General features: G+C 38.7%; 1 protein-coding gene across 1 annotated transcript; it reads left to right on the top strand.

Annotated features, from left to right (window-relative positions):
• The first annotated feature begins 18,169 nt into the window (after nt 1-18,169).
• LOC127424828 (CBY1-interacting BAR domain-containing protein 1) lies at nt 18,170-25,466 on the top strand. The gene is made up of 9 exons (XM_051670283.1): nt 18,170-18,354; nt 18,909-19,143; nt 19,224-19,292; nt 19,578-19,679; nt 20,992-20,997; nt 21,589-21,693; nt 22,176-22,289; nt 23,099-23,218; nt 25,018-25,466. Exons 1-9 carry the CDS (start codon nt 18,326-18,328, stop codon nt 25,123-25,125), a joined length of 888 nt encoding a protein of 295 aa, XP_051526243.1. The 5' UTR covers nt 18,170-18,325; the 3' UTR covers nt 25,126-25,466.
• Nucleotides 25,467-26,506: the final 1,040 nt, after the last annotated feature.

The following is a 26,506-nucleotide window of genomic DNA, read 5'->3' as shown; positions in this document are numbered from 1 at the left end:
CTGCCTGGAGGGGCGGAGAGTTTGCCAAGATCAGAACCATACCGCCAATGCCAACAGATTGCTTGAATGTCTATAAGTGAATAAAAGTATTCATTCAAGCATTCAACTCAAGTCAAGTATTAATTACTTTTAAGCAGAGAAATATACACTTAGCCAATTAGGAAAAGAAAGCCTGTAATAACTGGACATACATGACAGCACACTAACCATTGAGAAGTTTGGTTAAAGAGCTTACCTTAAGTAGCCTCTCAATGTAATCTCAGTCTCATGGGCACAGTGATGTAAATGCGGTAAAACTGCTAAAGAAATGAGGGGATAGTTGTTTAATTGAGTTTCATTGAGCCTTTTGGTTCTTTTGTGGATGTTAGAAACTATCGCGATACTTCAGACCTGCCATGTTCACTTTGCCACCAGCCAATACTCACACACCCTGCCCATAATTTAACACCATTCACATGTACGCCTCTGATTATGATTTGGAGAGAAGATGGAATTTCAATAGGATCATCTAAACTTTCTAAAGTATGATATTATTGTGTACTAATAATAACAAAACCAAAATGTGACATTTTAGACATGCTAATGGTTTTTATTATAGACTACTTTTAAGTAGAGAGAGCATATTTTGTAGAACTCTTTAATTACCATGATTCTGTGGCATTGAAAGGCACCATATGCTCCACAATTATGGAAAAAACATACCTGAAGAAGAAGAAAATAATAAAGGAAACAAATTTTTTTTAGAGGAGCACTATTGCCATCTAATGGTGAAGAAAAAAATCACCATATGGATTATTTCACAAAATCCTTACTGAGTTTATCAACACAGGTTTATTAATCTGATGATTGTTTGATTTTTATTTGTCAGGAAACCTTATTCTTATTGCGCACTTAAATAAAAATGTCAAAATGTCTTTTAAATCAACTAATTAATACATATGGGTAGCTGATATTCTACTTTTGGGAAAATACCTTTGGGAAGTTGACATGCTGCATGCTGTACTCCATCCAGAACTATTTTAGACAGCAGTTATTACAGTATCCATGGACATGTTATGCATTAAACTTCTACTTTTCACATGATTACCAGATGGACAGTTACCTGCTTGAGGATTTAGTCATTTTGACATTTTTTTTTTTTTTTTGTGCTCAAGTTAAAACATTAAAATTATTGCCTCTACTCAACAAAGATTGTAAAGGCTTTCCATTTTTGTTTTCAAAACCAGTATCGCATTACTCTACCATCTGTGTCTGATGTGAAGGTGCTCTTCTCCATTCATTTCACTCAGACTGAGGAGGCAGGCTGCAAACATGAAAAACATACTATACAGATGCTCTGTCCATTACTTTGAGACAGAGCCAAATAAAGGAGACATTTCTCTGATAACCCTGGGAACCTTCTGTGCTCTTAATTTGAATAAATATAACATGTACTGTATGACAGCACCCATTTATGAGCATTCTGCAGAACAGTTTCACTGTGGAGTGCGTAACACTTGAACTGGACCCCACATGCAAACAAACAAGAACATATACAGCAATAGGCTGCCATCACATAAGAGATAAGGTTGCATTTTTCCAGATGCAACCTTTAATCTCTCCCAAGTGAGTGCACTATCATTTTCAGCCTGTCCTAAATTTGAAAGCATATTAATATGCGTTTACATCTGTCTTCTATAAATATTCATGCCTGAATCCACATCTCTACACAAAGCCAATTTTCTGGCCATATGGGTTATGGCTGGTGGAGGTGATGGATCCTTTTTTATTTGCAAGGCAGCAATACATGATGGATTCCCCTCACCGTCGGAGTGTTGTGGAGTGCCTGAACAAAAAGTGGAGGATTTTAATTAGAGAATAAAATAAGGGCTTCATCGGGGCCCCCATCTCCCTCCAGTCTTTCTTGTGGAAAAACTTAAGCATACCCACACATATATGTCTAAGACATAGACACACACATAATCACATCTGCTTTTAATTATTTTATTGTATAAAAAATACATAAATTCATGTTTCACTTTGTAGAGTACTCAAGTTGTGAAGAATTGTAAAATAAAATGCAATATTGTGTGAAATGCATCTCATTGCAATTCTAACTAGAAATCAAACACAACAACAAAAACAACAACAACAACACAATCACTCATGCCATCTTGTACTTATATTTAAAGGGATAGTTCACCAAAAATGTATGTACCCAGTTGGGGTTTCAGAAACTTCCTGGTTACTTGTGTAACCTCCGTTCCCTGATGGAGGAAACAAGACGTTGTAGGGGTCACTCTTGGGAGCCAGAAACACCTCTGGTCTTTGATAAAAGGCCAATGAAAACTGCCGAGTGGTATTTGCATACCACTCCCCCAGACATACGGGTATAAAAGGAGCTGGTATGCAACCACTCATTCAGGTTTTATGCTGAGGAGCCGAGACAATGGTCCCGGCCATTTCAGCGGGTAGTTCAGCATTGTGGCAGGAGTGACACAACGTCTCGTTCCCTCCATCAGGGAACGGAGGTTACGCAAATAACCAGGATGTTCCCTATCTGTCACTCACTCGACGTTGTGCTAATGTAGTGACACTAGGGGTCCCCATACAAAAACGCCACAACTGGCTGAACTGTGTTATGTGAACTGGCGGTGTGTGACGGGCAGACCACTGTGTGCCTCGTAGCCAGCGCACCAGGCCGACACGTAACCTCCCCCAACACTGTTATGAGTGTCGAACGGCCCTTTGGGACAAGTCAACTACCCAAAAGATAGAGACGGGCTAGCCCAGTCGTGGCCTCTTATCCCCTCCTTATTCCCACTCCCTAAAAAATGGGGGATTATCCATCTGGGCCGACCAGGTCTAGTCGGGGGGGGTGTCCCTCCCAAGGGGAGGACACCGCGGAGACCACACCTTGCCCAGAGAGGGGGGGATATTTAAGTGGAAATACGTCACATGGTTTTGCCGAGCTATGTCGGAAGTATACCATGTGGAGAAGTCCCATGGTAGGTCCTACCCTACGGGGGAGGAGTTACTACAAGCATGGAGACTGGAGCAGAGGGGCTTCTGCCCAAGGAAGACGGTGATTGCCAACAGGGAAACGAATTAGTGGAAGATATACGTCGCATGGGGTTACCTACGGGGAACGGACACATGCGGAACACCTACCCCAGTACAGGGCTTTAGTTAGCATGTGTACTGGGCCAGCAGTGAGTCTCTCCGAAAACTCGTCTGTCACAGGGCTCGGAGGAAATCAACCAGGGAACACAGTTTGTGAACACTACTGGGAGTTAACGGCGCACGTCTTCAGCTCAGGGGAGGTGAAAGGCGCTATGCGCAAGTGATACACCCGGCCGGCTGTCCCGGACTTACCTGCTTGTGCATGCCACTACACGGGATGAAACAGGTTCCACCCGGAGGTTGTAGAACCTTGCAAAGGTGTTGGGTGTTGCCCAGCCTGCTGCTCTGCAAATGTCTGTTAGAGAGGCACCCCTGGTCAAGGCCCAGGAGGCTGCTACACCCCTGGTAGAATGGGCTCGTAGCCCTACCGGGGGCGGCACGTCCTGGGCATGATATGCCATAGTTATGGTGTCAATGAGCCAGTGGGCGATCCTCTGCTTGGAGACAGCGCTTCCTTTCCGCTGTCCACCAAAGCAGACAAAGAGCTGCTCAGAAACTCTAAAGCTCTGCGTGTGATCCAAATAGATGCATAAAGCGCGCACCGGACACAGCGACATCGGGGCTGGGTCTGCCTCCTCCTGGGGCACCACTTGCAGGTTCACCACCTGGTCCCTAAAAGGAGTCGTGGGAACCTTGGGCACATAGCCCGGTCAGGGTCTCAGGATCATATGAGAGTAGCCCGGACCGAACTCCAGGCACGATTCACTGACAGAGAATGCTTGCAGGTCTCCTACCATCATGATGGAAGTGAGCGCATTTAGGAGGGCAGTCTTCAAGGAGAGTGCCTTAAGCTCAGCTGACTGCAAAGGCTCAAAGGGGGCTCTCTGTAGACTCTGAAGAACTAAAGAGAGGTCCCATGAGGGAATAAGGCGGGGTCTGAAGGGATTCAACCTCCTGGCACCCCTCAGGAACCTGATGATCAGGTCGTGCTTCCCTAAGGACTTACCATCCACTGTGTCGTGGTGTGCCACTATAGCGGCTACGTACACCTTCAAGGTGGAAGGGGACAGCCGCCCTTCCAACCTCTCATGCAGGAAGGAAAGCACTGATTCCGACTGCGCATCTCTGGGGGTCTTCGCATCGGGAAGAACACCTCTTAGCGAACAGATACCACTTAAAGGCATACAAAATCCTCGTAGAGGGGGCCCTAGCCTGAGTGATTTTGTCTACTACTGCAGGTGGTAGACCGCTTAGGTCTTCTGCATCCCGTCCAGGGGCCAGTCATGGAGATTCCAGAGGTCTGGTCGTGGGTGCCAGATGGTGCCCTGTCCCTAAGAAAGAAGGTCCTTCCTCAGGGGAATTTGCTAGCAGGATGACCTGCTCCTCGTCCTCCCTGACCTTGCACAGGGTCTGTGCAAGTAGGCTTACTGGGGGAAACGCATATTTGCGAAGTCCAGGGGGCCAGCTGTGTGCCAGCGCGTCTATACCGAGAGATTCTTGGAGGCAAACAGGTCTACCTGTGCCTGTCCGAATCGACTCCAAATCAGCTGGACCACCTGAGGGTGGAGTCTCCCTAGAGGGTAACCTGCCATGACAGCGCATCTGCTGCAGTGTTGAGGTCGCCCGGGATATGAGTGGCTGGCAGCGGTTTTAGGTGCTGCTGACTCCAGAGGAGGAGACGGTGGGCGAGTTGTGACATACAACTGGAGCGTAGACCGCCTTGATGGTTGACATATGCTACCGCTGCCATGTTGTCTGTCCGAACTAACATGTGCTTGCCCTGGATCAACGGCGGGAACCTCCGCAGGGCGAGCAGAATTGCCAGCAACTCGAGGCAGTTGATGTGCCAACACAGCCGCGGGCCTGTCCATAAGCCGGTGGCTGCGTGCCCATTGCATACAGTGCCCCAGCCCGTTTTGGAAGCATTTTTCATAACCACGACACGCCTGAAGACCTGCTCTATGGGAACGCCTGCCCGTAGAAATGTGAGGTAAGTCCAAGGGCTGAAGAGGCTGTGACAGATCGGCGTGATGGCCACGTGATATGTCCCGTGGTGCCATGCCCATCTCGGAACTCGAGTCTGAAGCCAGTGCTGAAGCGGTCTCATATGCATCAACCCGAGCGGAGTGGCCACTGCTGAGGATGCCATATGCCCCAGGAGCCTCTGAAAGAGTTTCAGTGGAACCGCTGTTTTCTGTTTGAACGCCTTCAAACAGGTCAGCACTGACTGTGTGTGCTCATTCATGAGGCACGCCGTCAATGAGACTGAGTCCAACTCCAAACCGAGAAAAGAGATGCTCTGAACCGGGAGGAGCTTGCTCTTTTCCCAGTTGACCCAAAGCCCTAGTCGGCTGAGGTGCGAGAGCACCAGGTCCCTGTGTGCACACAGCATATCCCGAGAGTGGGCTAGGATTAGCCAATCGTCGAGATAGTTGAGAATGCGAATACCCACTTCCCTTAACGGGGCAATAGCTGCCTCTGCAACCTTCGTGAAGATGTGAGGGAACAAAGACAGACCGAAAAGGAGGACCTTGTACAAAGGTGGCGCTCCTGGACCACTAAGGTGGACATCGGCCGCCCGAGAGACTGCGCCGTGACCTTCGAGAGTGAGGTCGGTCGCCGAGCGCAGCTCCTGCATCAAATCTGGGGTGGAACTACCCTTGTGCAGTTCTTTCAGTGCCTTGGCTTGGTGGACTTGCAGGAGAGCCATGGCGTGCAGGGCAGAGGCGGCTTGTCCAACGGCTCTGTAGGCTTTGGCCGTCAGGGATGTGAATCTACAGGCCTTGGACGGGAGCTTTGGGCGTCCACGTCTGCGGGCATAGGTGCACCCACGAGGGTTCAGGGGAGCGTTCCACTCTAGCCTGACGCTTGTGGCTGCCCGGGAAAGCATGTCCATCATTTCCGCATCAGTCTGTGACTGGGCAACCGCACCCGAGGGGGGGAGCCCAGCTGAGGCTTCTGCATCCGATTGGACGAGCCCGCTCTCCAATGCTGCACTCGAGAGCTCATCATCTTCACATGCTCCGAACAAGAGGTTGAACTCGCTGTGAGATGAGCCGGCGGACTCATCCAGAAGCCCGATCGGGGCACACGAGCGTGCTGGGGAATGGGAGGTCCGTGGGGGGATACCCGGCGGAGGTTGTCCCATTGGGGTCCCCAAATCACCCCCAGTGCTAGCCGCGCCGGCCTCATACCCGTAGGTAGAAGGACCAAGGCGGGGAGCCGCTGGGGTGGCTTGCTTCCGTACAAAAGCAAGCCGCGACCACAACGTTGCCATGGTCATGTTCTCGCAGTGAGAACATGATCCATCCACGAACGCTGTCTCCGCGTGGGTCGCGCCCAGACACAAAAGACATTGATCGTGACCGTCAGAAGTTGAGAGGTAACGACCGCAATCAGGAATAACATACAATCGGAAAGGCATCTTTAAAAGACATTCCGTGTGTGCCGCTCTTTTAGAGAAATATACTCTTTTAGAAAAATATACTCTCTTTTTTCTGCCGAAGCGCCCAGGGGCGTTCTCTGCAGTGCACCAGTGCAGAGGAGGGAGAAGCCGCTGAAATGCACCGTCAGATCCAGCAGAGGTGAATGAACAGTCAGCTCAGATAACATCGACCGTTCAGCTCCGAAGAGAAAATCTGAACGAGTGGTTGCATACCAGCTCCTTTTATACCCGTATGCAAATACCACTCGCCAATTTTTATTGGCCTTTTGTCAAAGACCAGATGTGTCTCGGGCTCCCAAGAGTGACCCCTAGAGTCACTACATCGACACAACGTCGAGTGAGTGACAGATAGGGAACTTAGAATCATATCACCTTTAATTTCCCACAGTTGCTGATGGTCTCATTGCATTAATAGACCCTCTTTCAATTGTAGGATCTCCCACAGTTGTCATAATTTTCCATTGATTTAATGTAATGTTTTTTAGTAGGCCACACATGATTATTCATGTGCATTATAAGATGAAGATCTGCTGTAACAGAGGTGGACAGTGATAGGAGTTACTTGTCCATTGTGTTCTTTTCACATTTGATGTGGCATTAAAACTTGTCATGTTGTGTTGTCATGTACAGTAGGGTCCATCTGCCTCCAGCAACTTGGTACGGAATTAAATTATGTTGTTTTAATTGAAGATCATGTGTCTGACTATCCATTATAGACGTTCATAATCTCAGCATTAGGGAAAAGTAACTCATCTCTCCCGTGTTAATAGGAAGCTGTAAAAGGTCCCTATTGAAAAGCAGAACAAAAATGTAATTTAAAGATGGATCATGTACAGTTTCTGATGCTAGAGGAGGCTGAGCATCAGAAAGATACATCTTTTCATTGAATCACCTGACCACCAGCTAAATGAGGGTACTGTGGGTGACTCTAAATGACAGCATGTCTCATTTAAATTTTCAGATAACAGAGTAATGTACAAGTCTGGAAATGTGTGCATTTATATGTACCATAGCCTACATGAATTAGAGTGATAAGAAATAAAATCTCTAATCTGTGGTCTGTGAAATTATCACATATTATCTAGTTAGTGAAGAAGAATAATGAGTGATTAATTGTTTAAGCTTTTTGATTAATTTTTTTTTTTGATTAATTGTTTACATACATATTGATACTATGGAATGTCATTTTATAAATAACATTAATATTCATTGACTGAAGGAACTGTAAATAGAATGCGGGTGCTATAATAATTTTATTCTATGAAATTTATAGATTAAAAATGATTTATTAGAAGGGCTAAATATAAATAAATAAAGCCCTGTCTTCACAGTGAAGAGTGTGGGGGACTTTCCAATGTGTTCTGCGTTAAAAAATATTACAGTATTAAAACCTTCCCATTAAAAGTTAAAGCACAATGTACACAGTTTATTCACTTTTGAATGCAAATCTGCGGTGTTAGACTGGAAATGCCGGAGTAAAGAAGATTTGTGAGGTAAAGATTGCAATTTACCGTAATATTGTTTTAAAAGTATAATATTGTGCGTAATCTGAACTTTCTTGCCCACTGTGCAGCTATTAAAAGGGCATACTTGCACTGACATCCTCTGAAATGTACTAACATCTACCTGAAATAAACTAACAGGTTATGTTCAGAGAGTAAGTTGCCATGGCTACTAACATACCCTGACAGTTCCCTCAGTTTTTGGAACAGAAAGCTGAGGTTATCCACTTATTCTGAGTAAACTTACCACGGGTAAGTCACTTAACCTGCTTTCTGGAATACCCCTCAGCATGGCTGTGATTCAGCCGCAGACACATAGCCATAGGCCGTACAGCACGTGTGATATTGAGGTGTGATATTGCTTTTATACAACAGTTCAACAAACAAGTAAATAAAAAATAAGGAAAAACTAAGGACTGTCACAAAAAAAAAAAAAAACACAAAAAAAAAGCACTTGTGCATGGAACTACTTTCTTATGCCACAGAGCAGGATCTGCCATAGTTCAAAAGATGTGCCCAAGCCTCTGTTACTAAATAAAAAAATGTCACTTTAGAATTAGCAATGACGGCTTCAGCTGTTTTTACCAAGTTATTGGAGAAACAAGGGTGTGTGTGCGTGTGTGTGTGTGTTTGAGCGTGTGTGTGTGTGTGTGTGTGTGTGTGTGTGTGTGTGTGTGTGTGAGAGAGAGAGAGAGAGAGAGAGAGAGAGAGAGAGAGAGAGAGAGAGAGTGAGAGTGATTGCATGCGATTACTTGTGTCTGTCGTGACTCCCAAGCAGAAATGAACAGTAAGCTTTAGCTGTAGCGTGAATAAGAAGCTGGCGAATAAGGAGCCACGTGTGTTAGTCAGCTTGCTGAAGATAATGGAATTTTGGACAAATACATCCTATTTTCTCTATGTTAAAAAAATGCCATCCCAGAGGGGTCCTCTATGAGCATTGCAGTAGTCAGTTCATTTCTCTTCCAAGTTGAATGTTTACATCTGCTTCCAACGCGGAAACTCCGGTAGGTAATGCTGCGTTCCAGACAAACTCGGAACTCAGGATTTTCCCACCTCCTTCTTGAAAATACATCCGACATGTGAACTCGGGGTAGATCGATCAACCCCAACTTCAGCGAGTAGCGTCATTTGACGGCATTTTTAAGATGGTGTGACCTGTGAGCATAAACTGGAGCTGGGTTTTGTGAAGCATAAAACCAAACTTTTAAGTATTTTCACTGCAGGAAATGTCTGTATATGCAATATACAATAAATGTACAAGAGGATGTTAAGAAGAATTGTTTGTGTATCAATCAATGCCTAGGTTTTCACCTATTTGCTCGTGAAATAGCTACTAGATAGCCAGCTAGCATCTAGACTGCATATGTTTATGCATTTGGCATGTGTTCATGTGACTGTGGCATGTGATTGACTGAAATGCAGTGATGTCAGAAATGGGAAATTTCAATTTGGGTATTCCCACCTCTAACTTCGTCTGCAATGCAGAATAAGCACCCTGAGTATGTGTGATTACTTCATCTGTTGTGTCTCTCAGCTGTGATAAGCCTTAATGCTGAAGCTGTTAGTTTAACACTATTTCCCAGCAGTAGTGTAGTAATCCGAGCAATCATGGAGTGAGAGACAATCCCGATGACTTCAATGAAACCGCTTGCTGACTGGCAGTGCTGACTCAAATGAACGTTGTCGGCTCAACTGGCTCACAATACATAAAAATGGTCTTTTGCCACCAGGGGAATATGAAAAGACACATCTAGTTGCTTTTAACACATCTGCACTGCTCTTACAATTTAGTTTAGAATGCCACAAACACAAGCTGAGTGATACAAACAGTAAAGTGTCCGAATGCTGCTGTTCTGTAATCTCGTCCAATCAGATTCGAGGACCGAAACTAACTGTTGTATAATTCATTGTATGGAAAAAGATGCATTAAAAGTGAATGGTGACTGAGACTGTCAGCACCTAACATTCTTCCTAACATCTCCTTTTGTGTTCAATGGAAGTAAAGCCATATGGGTTTGAAACAATTTATGGGCAACTAAATGATGACAGAATATTCATTTTTAGGTGAACTGTCCCTTTAAATACATACATACATAAAAGAATGTATTTAAACTGAATTATTAAAAATTCATATATTTAAAAGAGGTTAGCCAACCATAGAAGTCAGCATTTACTGGAAAACATTCGATGAGGATGACGGTCAATCGAACCACTGTCATACTGTTATTATACAGACATCAGTGATTGGAATACTGTGGTGTGTGTGCATCTCAGGGGACTGAACACTGTCTATCAGGCATGACTACTTCATAATGATTAATGCTGGAAGTTAGTCCATGAACTCCAACAGCATACCCGAGGGACCAAGAAGCTTCACAAAGTGACCAGTTTTATTGCTGTGCTGAGAATCAATTATGCTAACAGTTTCTAACGAATGCACTTCAGGGAACCAAGGCTGCACTCTTGGCGATTTTAACCATTTGCATATTGATGACATAAGGACAGCTTTTGCAATGCAAAGGAGAAATAGACCGAAAATTATGTGTCTCAAGTTGACTTATAAAAACACATTCGATCCATTTCTCATGCACACCTCACACACACACTTATGTACAGCAGTGTTATTATTGATAACTGAAATGACAATAAAAACTAACATATTTGGAAAAACTGAAACTAAACTAAAATTAATTTTCATGACTCCAAACATAACTTAAAATTAAATTAAAAAAATTATCACAATGAATTAATACATTTTTGTTTTATTTTTTGATATATATTATCAAACTTAAGTTGCTTCATTAAATGAATATTCCAGGTTCATTACAAGTTAAGCTCAGTCGACAGCATTTGTAGCATAATGTTGATTACCACAAAAAAATTATTTCGACTCATCCCTCCTTTTCTTTAAAAAAGCAAAAATGGAGGTTACAGTGAGGAACTTACAATAGAAGTGAATGGGGCCAATTTTTGGAGAGTTTAAAGGCAGAAATGTGAAGCTTATAATTTTATAAAAGCACTGACATTAAAATTCAAATAAACATACTATTTGAGATGTAAAATGGTTTAAATCCTCATTTTTACAGTCATTTTAGGGTTTTAGGGTTTGTTGACATTGCATCGTCATGACAACAAAGTTGTAAAATTGGCTATAACTTTACACAGAGAAGATTAGTAAGTGATTTTATAACACTAAACTATTGTTTATGTCTTGTGGCAGTACTTTTGAAATAGTGTGTTGAATGGCCCCATTCACTTCCATTGGAAGTGTCTCACTGTAACCCCGATTTTTAAAGAAAAGGAGGGACAAGTCAAAATTATTATTATTATTTTTTATTTTTTTGTGTGTGTGATAAATTTTATGCCACAAATGTTGTCAATTGAGCTTAACTTGTATTGAATCCAGAATTTTCCTTTAAGCATGAAAATGCCACTAGATTGTAATAACTCTACTTGGCCCTGAAAAATTTTACCTCATTAAACATATTTAAATTATAAAGTTAATGCATTAACTTTGGCAGACCTCAAATTAAAAAAAAAATTATTTTTTTTTTAATATGCTGAAGAAGGAAAAAGAAGCTAAAATACATTTTAAAAATAAATAAATAAATAAAACCTAACTGAAAATAAAACTAAATTAAACAAAAATAAAAACTACGTTTACAATTAAAAACTGCACACACATAAACCACACAGGCCTGTGCAGTGTTTTAGTAGTCTGAAGTCATCCTCAATTAGTCGGTAAAGCAAGGAGTTCTGGAAGCACTCCAAAATGGCCTCTCTGGGGAAGTGATAAATATTGTGTGTTTAGGAGGGGCAGTCTATTACAGCGAAGAGGTTAATGTGAAGTAAAGATGTACTCAGCTGTTTGTATCTGTGTGACGGCCACAGTCTGGAACATCACCAGCTTGGAGATGCATTAATATGCAGGGGGGAGAATCTGGCTCAAAGGATGTTTAAGCACAATAAAGATTCCTATTAATATTAAATAGAAATAAATAAATTATACCTACATAACACTTTAGTGGAGTGGGCTTAAAAAGTACAGTCAATTTAAAGGGTACAATAAGAATTACATGGTTCAACTCTGGTCTAATACACGTGCACTTTTGTTAATTTAAATGCACATTTATGCTCTTAGCTGGCACTTTCTTACAGTAATGCGCACATATCACTTAAGTGGCAATTACCAGGACAGGTAGGTAGCTAAGAGTACATGATATATGTTAAGACAGGACATGTGCATAGTCTGCATGCTACTGTGCAAATGCATAGGGGAGACCGGGGCTTACAATATATCTCAGGGACCCACTTTATATTAGGTTTCTTTAACTACTGTGTACTTAAGCATTTAATACAATGTACTTACTATGTACATATGTGTTGTTGCATTGTACTTACATTTAAAGTACCTGCATTTAACTGCATACTGTATGTAGTTACACTGTTAACCTTACCCATAACCCTAAATCTAACCCTACGCCAACCCTTACCCTAAACCTAACCTCTAAACCTACTCCTAAATATAATCACACTGCAACCTCAGTAGCAGAAAATGTAAATCTTATTTAGAACAACATGTAGTTACTCAGTAAGTACATTATATTGTATTTATTTTAAGGTTTGTACATAGTAGTTAAAGACACCTAATATAAACTGGGACCAATCAATAATAATATATAATGATATATATAATGTTGGTTGGGGGAAGATGCCACATTTCAAATGTTTTTTTTTTTTTTTTTTTTTTTTTTTTGTATGAAATTGTATTTTTATTATTTTATATAGTTCATTCATTACAAATAATGTTGCACAAAACTTTTAATTCATATGTTTTGTATTTTAACTTTTAAGTTTTTGCTGTTTAATTAATTGTTTTGTGTTTATTAATTGCTTTACTGTTTAAATTCTGCAGAAAAGCCAATAAATCGCCTATAACATGTTGAGGTTCCCCTTTAGATACTATTGCATATATCAAAAAGGGCATTCTTCTCAAATCAGTGTCAATAAACAGCATTTTTACTGTGATAACCCACAACATTACCTCCAGCAAATGAACTGTCTTTTTCCAGGCCAATAATGGTTGATATGTGTATAAAGGGATGTGCCTATATAGGAACTGACTTTCAAAAATAAATCTATCCTGAGAATTATTAACTGGAGAAAAAGTGTGACAACTTGCCCCAATCTTTCCAACTTAATTACTGTAGAAGAATCCTTGTTGTCCTTATTTCTAATTGTTAACCACACAATAGACTTTAAGTAGGCTAACCAAAATGTATGATTAAAAAGAGGATATAAATGAAGGAGTGTGGCTTACAGATATGCAATCAGAATAAAATCAGATTCAAATGAATTACACAAGGATGTTGTTTGTATGTTAATGAGTTTTAGGGAAGAATATTGCATTCTTCTACATAAATTGACATCATGCAGGCCTAAAACATCAGCATAATGTGGGCCTTGCATTTTAAATGAGAGCAGAATGAAACTAATCAGCAGAAGGTTTTATTCTAATTTCATGTAGCTGCTGACAGACACCACAGAGCACATAATGACAGAGGCAGGCAGGCGTGCGGACAGACTGCTGTCTGTGATTGGTGGGGTGTAGGGACTGCAGAGATGACTTGACACCCTTGGAGAGCTCAACACTGATGAGGTCTCACCTGCAGGCAAGGAAAGCTATGCTCACAGTACCTCTCTCACTGCGCCCTAGACAGCCAGGGCTCTTGACATATGTCACTCCCAATCTGTTCGGCGGGAACACTTCTTTCTGACATAACCTGTCAGTGCGGCACAGACGGCCACCAACTTGAAGCTAGGAGAGCTGTGCTGATGCAACCCACTTCCTGCTAATTGGTGTTTTTGTAATAACACCATCTGTTTCTTAAGAAAGTCAGACTCTGTCTCTAAGAGGACACACTCTTCCAGAACATATGAATACACCAGATAAACAATGCAGGATCTTCAGGCTGTGAGCTGCATCCACAAGGTGAAGACTATTGGATCCAGTCCCTTCACTAGATCTCTGTCTGTCAGAAGATAGGAAAATATCTGATTTTGTCTAATATCCAAAGTCAGTCAAAACTTTGTCATGTTAACTCTGTCTGAACAGCACACATTCAACAAATGTTAATATACTAAGAAAAGGCAATGGTATAATTACTTCACAATATCATCCTGGGATGTTGAAGACCTTGAAATGGAGACTTTCCCTTGTATCTAACTATAGACAATACAGCACACAACATAAGATTAAACAGCAAAGCACAGCAATATGTAAAAATGAATATATAAAATGAATATAAAGAATATTTTATAGAATATAAAAATAATTTTTGAAGAAATGAAGTGACAGCATAACTAAACTCACGTCAGTTTTCTTTGTTGAAGCCACACACATTTAGGTTGCTTTTAAAAACTCATATTATATCCTTAAATCCTTTAAGACTGAAAAAAACTGGGGGAAAAAAAGAAAGAAAGAAAGAAAGAAAGAAAGAAAGAAAAGAAAAGAAAAAGGAAGAAGAACTGTGTTCTAAATCTGTTTATTCCTCACTTCACATAATGGCTGAATGTGGAATGTATGTAATTATGTACATTTTAAATATAATCTCAGCACACCTATATCACTAACCACTCTTCCGAAGGTGCAAGATATTACTTCATGCATGCATTAATATAGAAATACAAACTTGGGACAGAAAATAAGTCTCATATTCAACATTTTATAACCCTTTTATTTAACTATAATCTTAATTAGAGGAAATGCATATGGATTGTTTTGAACATAAGTGCCTACTTGAAAGTTTATCCAGTCAGACAGATAAGAAGAATAAGAAAGACATCGCCTGTCATCTAGCGGATGATAAACGTTAATGCAGTAGAGGACAATCGATACAGTCAGCCGCCACGTGCACAATGTATGCATGTATGTATGTTTCAATCTATGTCTGTCTGTCTGTCTGTCCGGCCGTCCGTCTAATTCTGACTCCATGCTAGTGGATGGAGCAGGTGGGAGCGTGCACGTGTGTGCGGAGTTCTCTATATCCATCAAGCAATGACTAAAACACTCCTGTAAGTGACCACAGACTTCTTAAATAGGATTCAATGCATATAGCTTAACGCGACGTGTTTTACACAGGCAATCTGTTACAGTGGGATCAATTCCATGGATGATTAAGCGTGATAATGAAGGTTTTTGGACATTCTCCACAGAGGCGCAGACACAGCAGCTGGTGACATTCATGAGCGCATCACAATGAATTCCCATTACTTTCAATGATCATGAAGCCTGCTTTTGGCAATGTTACAAAACTAATAAAATCGCTAAGGTGTGCCATATGTGTGCCTGGAGAGGAGAATTAAAGTCATAATGCTTTATTCATCGTTAAAAGATGGCAAGTCTAAATGTGCTTGCAAACATTGTCACGTGCTTTTCGTACACATTTACGTAAAAACATTGAGAGGTTATGAATCCTATTTCTATGCACCCTCTTTTTTTATTTATTTTTTTTATTTATTTTTTATTTTTTTTACATATTACAAATCTTTCTTCTGTTTTTGTTTCTTTTTTTTTCTTTGTTTCTTTCTTTCTTTCTTAAATAATTATTTCAGACCTATGCTATTCATATTTACGCAATAATTGCGTCAATTTTTATTATTTTTTTTATTTATTTTTATTATTAAAAAAACAATGTTATTATGTCGGGCCAAATTACTCAAAATTAATTATAAAATAATTATTTAAATATTTAAAGAACTGATTAAATACATAATAAAATTGTTAAATTGTTAAAATTGTTACAATTATTAAATTAATAATTTAATTACTAAAAAAAAATAATAATAATAATAATAAATGTCCATGGTACTTCATGTTAGCATTATTATGCGTCTATTTTCTTTAAAGGTGCACTCAGTAAATGTTTCATCATTAAAAAAAGTTTAACTCTGAAAGACATAAATACATGTAATTTTGCAATAAACGTATGTAGGAAGTCATGACCACTCACATTAAAATGAAGACTCCAGTCATATCAGTAACCTTATAAAAGCTGTTTTATTCTACATGGAGAGGGTCCACACATGGGGGCTGCAGTGTTAGAATCACATGACCAGCCGAATACAACTCGCTTAATCTCAGTAACTGTCCTGTTATTTGACTCTTTCACTCATTGATTAAAGTAATCATGGCTGACTGTAAATATTACATTTCTACAATGACATCTGAAACAGAAAACTATTGATTTTAAATGATGCTGCATCCAAGCCGCTAGTTGTCAGTGTAAGTCCAAGATGACACAAGGACAAAAGTTACTGAGTGCACCTTTAAGCTGATTTCTTATGTAAGCATGAGCTTCATGTCTAGGGCCGTTTCTGAGCATATGGGGGCCTAAAGCGAATTCATACTTGTTAGATTAACAATGGTTAAAATTAACAATAAATTAACAATAAATAACTACAAAAGTTAACAATAAATTATTATAGATAACAATAAATATCTACAAAAATAATTAATAAAAAAGGACATAAAAAAGCGACCTTTCTTTGTGGGGCTCCCTGATGGCTCAGTGGCCCTAAGCGGCCGCTAATACCACTTAGCTAGAAGTGACCCTGTTCATGTCTTTTCATTTTATTTTTCCAGGGTTACATCACTCAACAACAGTAGGTGTCACCTTTCAAAGTAGGCGTCCTCTTCCATAATGACCTTCTCTCACAGAATCAGTACATTTGTTAAGGTCAATTACAATATTTATGTCTGCCAACATTTCCCTTACATTTTATAAATGGACTAAAATTAAGTGATTGTCAATGTTGCAACTTCATCTGATCTGGTATAAAGCTCAGCCATAGTTGCAGTGTGGGGGAAAAATGTGCCTAAACTCTAACCGGAAAGTCCAAAGAAATTGATTATAAAAGGTGATGCCCACTGTCGCCAAGTAACATGTTGAGAGTTGTAACCCTGAAAATGAAGAGACTAAGCACATGCTTAAATGAAAAATCAGCCCAGATAATGCTTAAATGAAAATGGACACAAACTAATACTAAAATGAAATACAAGGGACATAATTAATGATTAAGTTAATTATTTTCTACTTTTTTAATGATTTGATGTATTTTATTATGTATGTTACATGGTGCACTCAGTAACTTTTGTCTTTGTGTCATCATGGACTTACACTGACACCCAGTGGCTTGGATGTAGCATCATTTAAAATCAATAGTTTTAGGGGCCTGGGTAGCTCAGCGAGTCATGAGATCGAATCCAGGGCGTGCTGAGTGACTCCAGCCAGGTCTCCTGAGCAACCAAATTGACCTGGTTGCTAGGGAGGGTAGAGTCACATGGGGTAACCTCCTCGTGGTCGTGATTTGTGGTTCTCGCTCTCAATGGGGCGCATGGTAAATTGTGCGTTGATTGCGGAGAATATCATGAGCCTCCACGTGCGGAGTCTCCGCGGTGTCATGCACAGCGAGCCACATGATAAAATGCACGGATTGATGGTCTCAGAAGTGGAGGCAACCGAGACTTGTCCTCTGCCACCTGGATTGAGGTGAGTAACTGCGCCACCACGAGGACCTACTAAGTAGTGGGAATTGGGCATTCCAAACTAGGGAGAAAAAGGGAGGAAAAAAATAAATAAATAAATCGTTTTCAGTTTCAGATGCCATTGTAGATATTTAGTATTCACATGATTACTTTAATCAGTGAGTGAAAGAATCAAATAACAGCACGGTTACTGAGATTAAGCGAGTAGTATTCAGCTGGTCATGTGACACTAACATGGCAGCCCCCATGTGCGGACCCTCTCCATGTAGAATAAAACAGCTTTTATAAGGTTACTTATATGACTGGAGTCTTCATATTGCAAAATTACAATTCATGTCTTTAGGAGTTATACTTTTTTAATGAGGAAAAAATGACTGAGTGCACCTTTAAATGAAAAATCAACCCAAAGATAATACTAAAATGAAATACAAAGGACGTTTAATGATTAATGTAAGTATAAACTAATCTCATTTTTAACGATGTTATTATGTATTTTATTATGTATTTAAATATTTTAATGATTTCATTTTGAGTGGCCCTCCATATATTTTATTTCACCCGTAGAGGGCGCATCTTTAGCTCCATGGTAACGGCGCACTGCGTTCTTTCAGATTTACTTCTAACGTTAGCACGAAACACAGGTCGTTCTTATGGTTATAAATAAGCTATTAGTTGTATAATTTACTATATAGCTAGAACTAAATACATTCATATTGGCTTCAAGTAATCATGAGCCGCACCCCCGATGCAAGAGTGAGGTAAATGTTATTTAGATTTGTTATGAAAGCTGGGAAGCTAACTAGCTTGCTAAGCTAAGTAATGTCAACAGTAGTCGTTAAGTTAGCGTGTGTGTTTTTATGTTTTTTTTTTTCTTTTACTTTTTAAGTTGAACTAGTCTTTATTTTAAACCAGAAACACCTAATTTGCGACATCGCTTAAACGGGATAACATGCATGGTAACTGCACTTTAAATTAGAAATAATACTTTTGCTTTTCTGCTCATTTCAAGCGTTTGCTGTATTAACCTTTCTTTTTTGTCAAGCCAGTCTTGTCCTGTTAAGATTTGTATGATAGTTTCTGATTCTTCCGATGTACGCTTTTAACTACATAAAACAGCAGCTTGTTTTAAGGAATTCAGTGTTTACAAATGCATATGTCTGTAGAGGCTGTACAACAGATAGCTTTGTAATACACATTATTGTTATCTTAAACAGTACATCAGACCACAACACTTTTACCATACTTATGTAGGGCAATCACTGTTTTTTTAATTCACACTGAAAACATACTTCATATTGCATGTACATTATAGGGACACCCAGACCAAGCAGATCCAGGAGAACATCACCAATGTAGAGAAGCACTTTGGAGATCTGTGCCAACTGTTTGCTGCTTATGTCCGTAAAACAGCACGACTGCGGGACAAAGCTGACCTGCTGGTCAAAGAAATCAGCCTGTATGCCGACACAGAGACACCCAACCTAAAAAGTGGATTGAAGAATTTTGCAGATCAACTGGCCAAGATTCAGGACTACCGCCAAGCAGAGGTTTGTTTAAAACCTTAATAGCATGCTTCAGCTTCTCTGTGTTTTATCATTAACATACAAACATGCAGTATTGTTTACAGGTCGAGAGGCTAGAAGTCAAAGTTATAGAGCCTTTGAAAGCATATGGGAACATTGTCAAAACAAAACGGGTGAGTTATTTATTTATTTATTTATTTATTTATTTTTCCGAATGTCTTTTAGTGTTAATGTGCGGGTTAATGGGTTCTCATAGTGCTCATAGTTTATAGTCCAAATATACAAATGATCTTATCTCAGTGATCTCATGAGGGCAGCATTGCATCACACTCCCAGTAAGCATGATGTACAATGACTGTTGTCATAGGTTAAACCCAAGAACCAGATGAATATAAATATATCTTGCCATAGGACACTGTTCTTCCAACCTTTTGTGATTTTATCCATTCTGTCTACAGGAGGACCTGAAGTTAACACAGAGTGCAAGGAACAGAGAGGCCAAGCAGATGCAGCAGTTAGAAAGGATGAGACAGAGAAACCCCTCGGACAGACAGATTATTGTATCCTTGTGGTCCAAATTCATGATTTATTAGATTTACATAGCTTTGCAGCAGAACACTAGTTCTTACTGACTTCATGATCATAGATTAATTTAGCATAATATGAAAGATGCCCCAGGTTTTAGTCAAATTGCCTTCTAGTCATGTGTATTCTACAGAGCCCCTTAGAGGACAGGGTGGGAATTTTCTTTCTGATATAGTTTTGTGTTCCCTCGCAATACATTTACTATGGTTTTACTAGAGTAACCATATTTTAACCATGATATTCGTAGTGAAGCCATAGTGATATACCAGGAAAACAAAAACTATGGTTACAAACTTTTTCATTTTGTGGGCATTATGGTTTTACAATGCAAATACCATAGTTTAACTGGTTTTAATAATATTGTAATATTGTGGTAACACTTTAATGTAAGGTTCCATTTGTTAACATTAGTTAACATGAACTAACAATGAACAATACTTTAACTGCATTTATTCATGTTGGCTAATGTTAATTTCAACATATACTAATACATTTTTTAAATCAAAAGTTGTACATGTTAACATTAGTAAAAGCACTATGAACTAACAATGAACAATTGTATTTTTTATTAACTGAGATTAATAAATACTGTAAAAAATTGTTCATTATTAGTTAATAATACCTAATGCATTTACTATGTTAACAAATGTGACCATATAATAAAGTGCTACAAATATTGTAGACTGAAGCAACCATAGTTTTGGCAGAAACATGTTTTTCTATTGTAATATTGTAGTAACCATGATTGTTGTAGGCAAACCATTTATTTATTTTTTTGACAGAAACCATGGTTTTACTATAGTAATATTGTTGTAACTATGAAAAGTAAGTTAAGTAACCATGGCTTTAATACAGTGTAGCCTATTGTATCCAAATAATAACCATGGTTTTAATTTAGATTAACCATGGTTAATCCTGTGGTTACTATCGTTTTACTACACATACCATGATATTTGTAGTTAAATCAAAATAACCACAAAATTATTATTTTTATTACTATAGTTTTTGTTTTTTTGTATTATTACTATGGTTTTACTTCAAATATCAAGGTTAAAATATGGTTATTTTAGTAAAACCATGATACATTTATTGTGAGGGAACACAAATCTTACTGCAAGGGCACGCAAAACTATTTCAGAAAAAATTCCCACCTTGTCCTCTAAGGGACTCCGTAGTATTTGAAATAATGTAAAAATAATATTAATACAAAAATAGTCACATGCCTAAAGGTATTTGCCTCAAGATAAAGCACGGTGTTAGAGATATTTCCTTGACATGTTCTCCCAGTCACAGGTGGGCCTTTTATCCAACAAATGTAATACTATCTTAAAAAATACTGTTATTTAACATAATTATAATGGTAACACTTTACAATAAGGTTGTATACATTAACATTAGTTAATGCCATAGTTAACAAGAATTAACAATGACTAATTCTAATACAGCATTTATTAATCTTGTTCATTTCTACATATACTAATACATGTCTAACATTAAACATTGTATGTTAACATTAGTTAATGCATTATGAACTAATGTGAACTAGCAATGAATATTAGTACAGTATATTTATGAATTAAAATGAACCAATATTAATAGATGTTAAAAAAAACATTTATTGTTTGTTCATGATACCTAATGTATTAACTGTATGTTAACTTATAGTAAAGTGTTATCATTTTTACCAAGTAGGTTCAAGAACAGCCAAACAAAAACAACCTGGCACTAATATGTCAGTTATGCTCAACTGATGTGGGACATCTCATTGCACTAGTTAAAAACCTCTTAGTGAGCTAATGCCGAGACATGAACTCGCATCGTGTACATCTCCACTGCTCAGAACACTTTTTGCTTCTCGTTTGATTGTCTGTTGTGTCACGAAAGGCTGAGAGTGAACTCCAAAGAGCCACAATGGACGCCACACGCACGACTCGCCAGCTGGAGGAAACAATAGATGACTTTGAGAAGCAGAAAATTTGTGACATCAAGGTTCCTCAGGCTACACATTTTATTATTTGTGAAGAAAAATCAGCTTATTTTGAGCAATTTTAAAGTGTGTTACTTAAAACTAAAGTATTAAGGAAGTATATTTTATATACTGTGTGTTTAAAGCAACAGTTTACTCAAGAATGAAAGTTCTGTCATCTTTTACTTACCCTTATATTTTTCCAAGGTCATGTTGACTTTCTTTCTTCCATCAAATACAAAAGGAGTCATTTATACTAGAGCTGCTCATTGCCATACAATGGAAGTGAATAGTGACCCTGGTGATTCTGCTAAACTTCTCCTTTATGTGTCATGGAAGAAAGAAAGTCATACAGGTTTAAAACGACATAAGGGTGAATAAATGCTGACAGAATTTTCATTTTTGGTGAAGTATCCCTTTAATTCAACAAGACACATTTTCATACATAATTTTAATAACATATAAATGACTCTTGAGACTGTTGGTCTCTTGTTTCCCCATGTAGAAAATCTTTGGTGAATATGTGACAGTGGAGATGGCGTTCCATGCCAAGGCTTTGGAAATTTACACAACAGCTTACCAACACATTCAGAATGTTGATGAGGAGGGAGACCTTGAGGTGAGCACCCTGCACCAGCAATGCTACCCCGGCAGTCCTGCTGGTTGGAGCTTGTCTGTCTTAATGTCTAATCACATTATATTCTTTCTCCTCTCGAGATCTCCCCACTGTCATAATGATGAAAGCTGTGGTAGCTGGAGTATGAGGCTCCCTCCAAGCCCGATATGTAAAAGAACTTGTGAGGCATCTTGCAAAGCGTGTACAATCAGCTGTGGAATTTTCGCACTGGCTAATGCATTTATTTCTGCATTCATAGTTTGGCATGCCAAAACTCATTTTATTCTCAAAACTCTTTAGTTTGTTTGTTTGTTTTATCTTGTCTTGCTGGGAAAAGCATCATATGAATATTGTTTCCCCAGGGGTTTTAAGGGAAAAGTTTCCTTGTTCTTGTCTGAACATTGTTCGCTTGTAATTGGATCTGTAAATTGTAATAGTCATATGATGGTGCACGGTGACAGGTTTATGAAGACAACCGTAGAATACAGAGATATTCAGGAAGTAAATAATATTCCTGTAATATTTAACTGGAGTTAATAAAGTGAGGTGACCATGTTTGTTGGCACACCCTTACCAGGACAGATTGTGTAAACATTTTTCCTTTCAAACTAAACGACATATGTTTCCGTGTTGGTAGAGCACAGCATGTGGCGCTAGTCTATGTTAAGTAATTTCTCTTTTTAATGTTTCTTATTTGAGCTCGGCTGTGCCATTATTATTTTATTATCTGAAGAGAGTTTGAGATAGATAGCAATAGGTTCTTGATGGTCCATAGGAATTGCAGTCTACATCCCCTTTTGTTGTCTTGACAGGTATTCAGGAATTCCCTGCACCCCCCTGATTACCAGTCACGGTTAGAAATAGTTCGTGCCAATTCTAAACTGTCCCTGAATCACACTGGTACATCAATGAGTAAATCAGGAACGCTGCAGGTAAGTGCTTTTTGAAAAATGGAATGGCGGTTGTGTAGTATGCCTCATAATTCATAGTACAACTAAAACTAGACAAGTCAAGACAAACTTTTATGTTTGCCTGGTCTGAAAGTATAAAAAGTTTTAAAAGCTTGAGATTTGAAGGTTTAACAGACCTTACAGTAAGATAAATAGCCAGCTAGTTGGATGGATGGATGGATGGATGGATGGATGGATAGATGGATAGATAGAAGGATAGATGGACAGACACATAGATTAATTACAAAAAGTCATGACAAACTAAGTCAGAACAGTCTGAAGGTCTGTACCAATTTGGCAGATGTAGCTTTAAAGCAGTAGGTGTTGTTACATTAAATAATTTTGGTTTTTGTTTAGGGATGTTGGAAATACCATAATAATCATCCCAAACTGTAGAACAGTATACTCATATCATCATATTGTTCAAGCAATTACTTTTCGAAGTATGTTACACTACAGTATATGACCAAAGAATGTGGACACCCAAACACCACTAGGTATCTTTAACAAACTCTGCTTTTCTTTTGAGGGGGAAAAATAAATAAACAATATACTTTAATAAAAATGAAAAAAATAAAATAAAAAAATTATTATAGTAAAAACATTTGAACTCACCCAGAGCTTACATAGAAACCAGTACTGACGGCATTAGTGTAATGTGCATATAGAGTCTACATAAAGGCTATCATATTTTTATCATTTCACATGTTATTATTCAGAAAAACAAGTGGTGAAAGTAGGCTTTTTATCAAATGTGCTCTGTCAGTGTTCAGATACTTAACGCACATACACACATACTGGCTTCCAAATTTCTCGTACCGCTTCACATTTTCTTTTCACCATAAAAGCAGATCCTTGTCCATTGGTATGCGTGACTCCAACAAGAACCAATTACCAATATAGTAGAATTTAATAAGAATCAAAATATTAAAGTATTGCCACAATTTGCTTTGCTCGAAAGAACACAAATGTCGGTATCATATCTCCTCTCATCCAAAAACCTCAATGACAAACATCCACACTGCCCCCCAGTGGACTCTATTGTAACTGTGAGATGTGGTGGGAGATTCAGAGGGAAAGTATAGTCAAAATCAGCGCTGCTTATGTCAGGCAAATGCAGAAAGAATAATCAGTTAATGATGTTCGAGTAGTGTAATAATCGACTAGCTGGTGCAGAATGAGTACTCGATTACTCATGCACATCCCTAATATTAATTGGGAGTTTGTCCTCCATAACAGCTTCCACTCCTCAGGGAAGGCTTTCCACTAGATATTGGAACACGGCTGAGGGTATTTGCCCTCATTCATCTCAAAGGTGTTCAGTGGGGTTCAGATCTGCGGTTTCTGCAGACCAATCAAGTTCTGTTTAATGGATTGTTATTTCCAAATTGTTGCCACAACACTAGAGGCACAATTCTCTAGAATGCCAGTGTATGCAATAGAGTAAAGATTTGTCTTCACTGGAAGTAAGGGGCCTAGCCAAACTTATTCAATAGAAGGGGGTGTCCACATACTTTTGGCTATGTAGTTAGTTTAAATAAAAACATGTTTTATTTCAATATAGTTCCATGCCCATAAGAGCAAAATTATTCCCGACATGCAAATAGCATAACATGTCATGCTTTGACTTAACAGAAACAGAAGATTTTCCATCAGGCAGCACTGTTGTATCTTTTTTGCTGGAGAAGTCTTGTTCTTTTTTTGCCATACATCAATCATGTTAGAATAACTCAGACATGTTGATTCTCAACTGCAATTAAAAGGCTTTTTTTCTGGTGTAGTCAAGAATGTCTAGCAGACAGAGGAAAAGGGATGAGGAAGAAGAGGAGGAGGAGGAGGAGGATGAAGATGATGATGATTTGGAGGAAGTGACAGATGATGAACATTAAGATGAAATGTCATTGCCCTTCTGTCAAATATGTCTGATCCACAGTATTTTTAGACAACGATATTCTTGAACTCTACAGTATTTTTAATGAATAGATGACATAATTAAACTAGTACCACCAGCAATAAATGTTTTCTTGTAAATTATATATACCAGAGAACACCTTCAAAGAGGGTACAGGTATTACTTGAAATATCGTTTTAAATAGTTTTACAAATGCCAACATGTATTTTGTGTTTAAAGTGCCAAGCAGTTATCAATATGGTGATTTGTTTAAAACATGCCTTTGTAACGTCATTGTACCAATAAAGCCGGCTCTTGCATATTGGGCCATTTCAATGATCTCAAAACCATTGTGTGCATTTAAACAGAGTGTTTGCATGCATTCATCTGTTTGCAAAGTGTAGATAACAAAAGACACACTATGGGTATGTTGTAAGTAGAAACAATAGTGATTCCCTGGAACTTGACCCACCCAGTGCTTTTATGTCAGTCATGAGTGAGTCAGAAACAGTAACCAGTAATGCTGGTGTAACTATGACAAGCTCTGACAGGAGCAGAAGTGTAAAATACAGATCATTAACATAGAAATCGGAAATTATGGTGTCGCTGTATGAAATCTGACAGCATGTTGTTGGTGTAGACAAAGATTTTTGGCAACATGAGTTGTCTGCACTGTGTATATGATAGGAAAATTGTGTCTGAGAGTTGTCCATCACTTTTCAGAGTGAGCAAAGATCAGTTAGGAAATATATGCATGTTCTAACTAGACTTTTTCTGTTATTTATATGCCATATAATACAGAGTGCCATGTTGTTGTGGTTATCTAATTCTCCTAAATGCAACAATTCAGAATGTAGGCCTAAAATGAGTGTTATTTGTTATTTATACACACTATGAGATATGGCATGAAAAAAACTGTCAGAAAGAAGGCTTAGTAATACACTGTACAGTATACAAGTTTGTTTAAATCATATTACAAGTTGAAATCACAGTTTCTGAAAAGGGTCCAATTTCAATCAGCCAATCATAAATGTTTTTTCTATCAGAATCAGAATGAGCTTTATTGCCAAATATGCTTACACATACAAGAAGCTTTGAGTGCACAAACAATACAACAAGACAGAGATAATAAAAAGAATAAAAATAAAACAAGAATAGAATATATATATATATATATATATATATATATATATATACAAAATAAGACAAAACAATATATATACTTTATATAAATACAGATCTGTTATATACAGATAGTGCAAGGGAACGTAATGGCAGAAGAGGTAGAATATGTTGGATAAATATAAATAGACAAAGCTGTGTACTGCACATAATTATTCCTCAATGGGGCAGTTTTAACTGTTCATGAGATGGATAGC

This window comes from Myxocyprinus asiaticus, chromosome 34, assembly GCF_019703515.2.
Source record: "Myxocyprinus asiaticus isolate MX2 ecotype Aquarium Trade chromosome 34, UBuf_Myxa_2, whole genome shotgun sequence".
Taxonomy (NCBI): domain Eukaryota; kingdom Metazoa; phylum Chordata; class Actinopteri; order Cypriniformes; family Catostomidae; genus Myxocyprinus; species Myxocyprinus asiaticus.
Note: the sequence above shows the minus strand (reverse complement) of the source record. Positions and strands in the feature narration are given on the sequence as shown.

Bases quoted from the DNA above. Each gene is read 5' to 3' on its own strand.
- LOC127424828 (XM_051670283.1), top strand. From the start codon at position 18,326: ATGAGCCGCACCCCCGATGCAAGAGTGAG. The intron at 19,144-19,223 runs GTTTGTTTAAAA...TATTGTTTACAG, and splicing joins AGGACTACCGCCAAGCAGAG to GTCGAGAGGCTAGAAGTCAA. The intron at 19,293-19,577 runs GTGAGTTATTTA...TTCTGTCTACAG, and splicing joins ACATTGTCAAAACAAAACGG to GAGGACCTGAAGTTAACACA.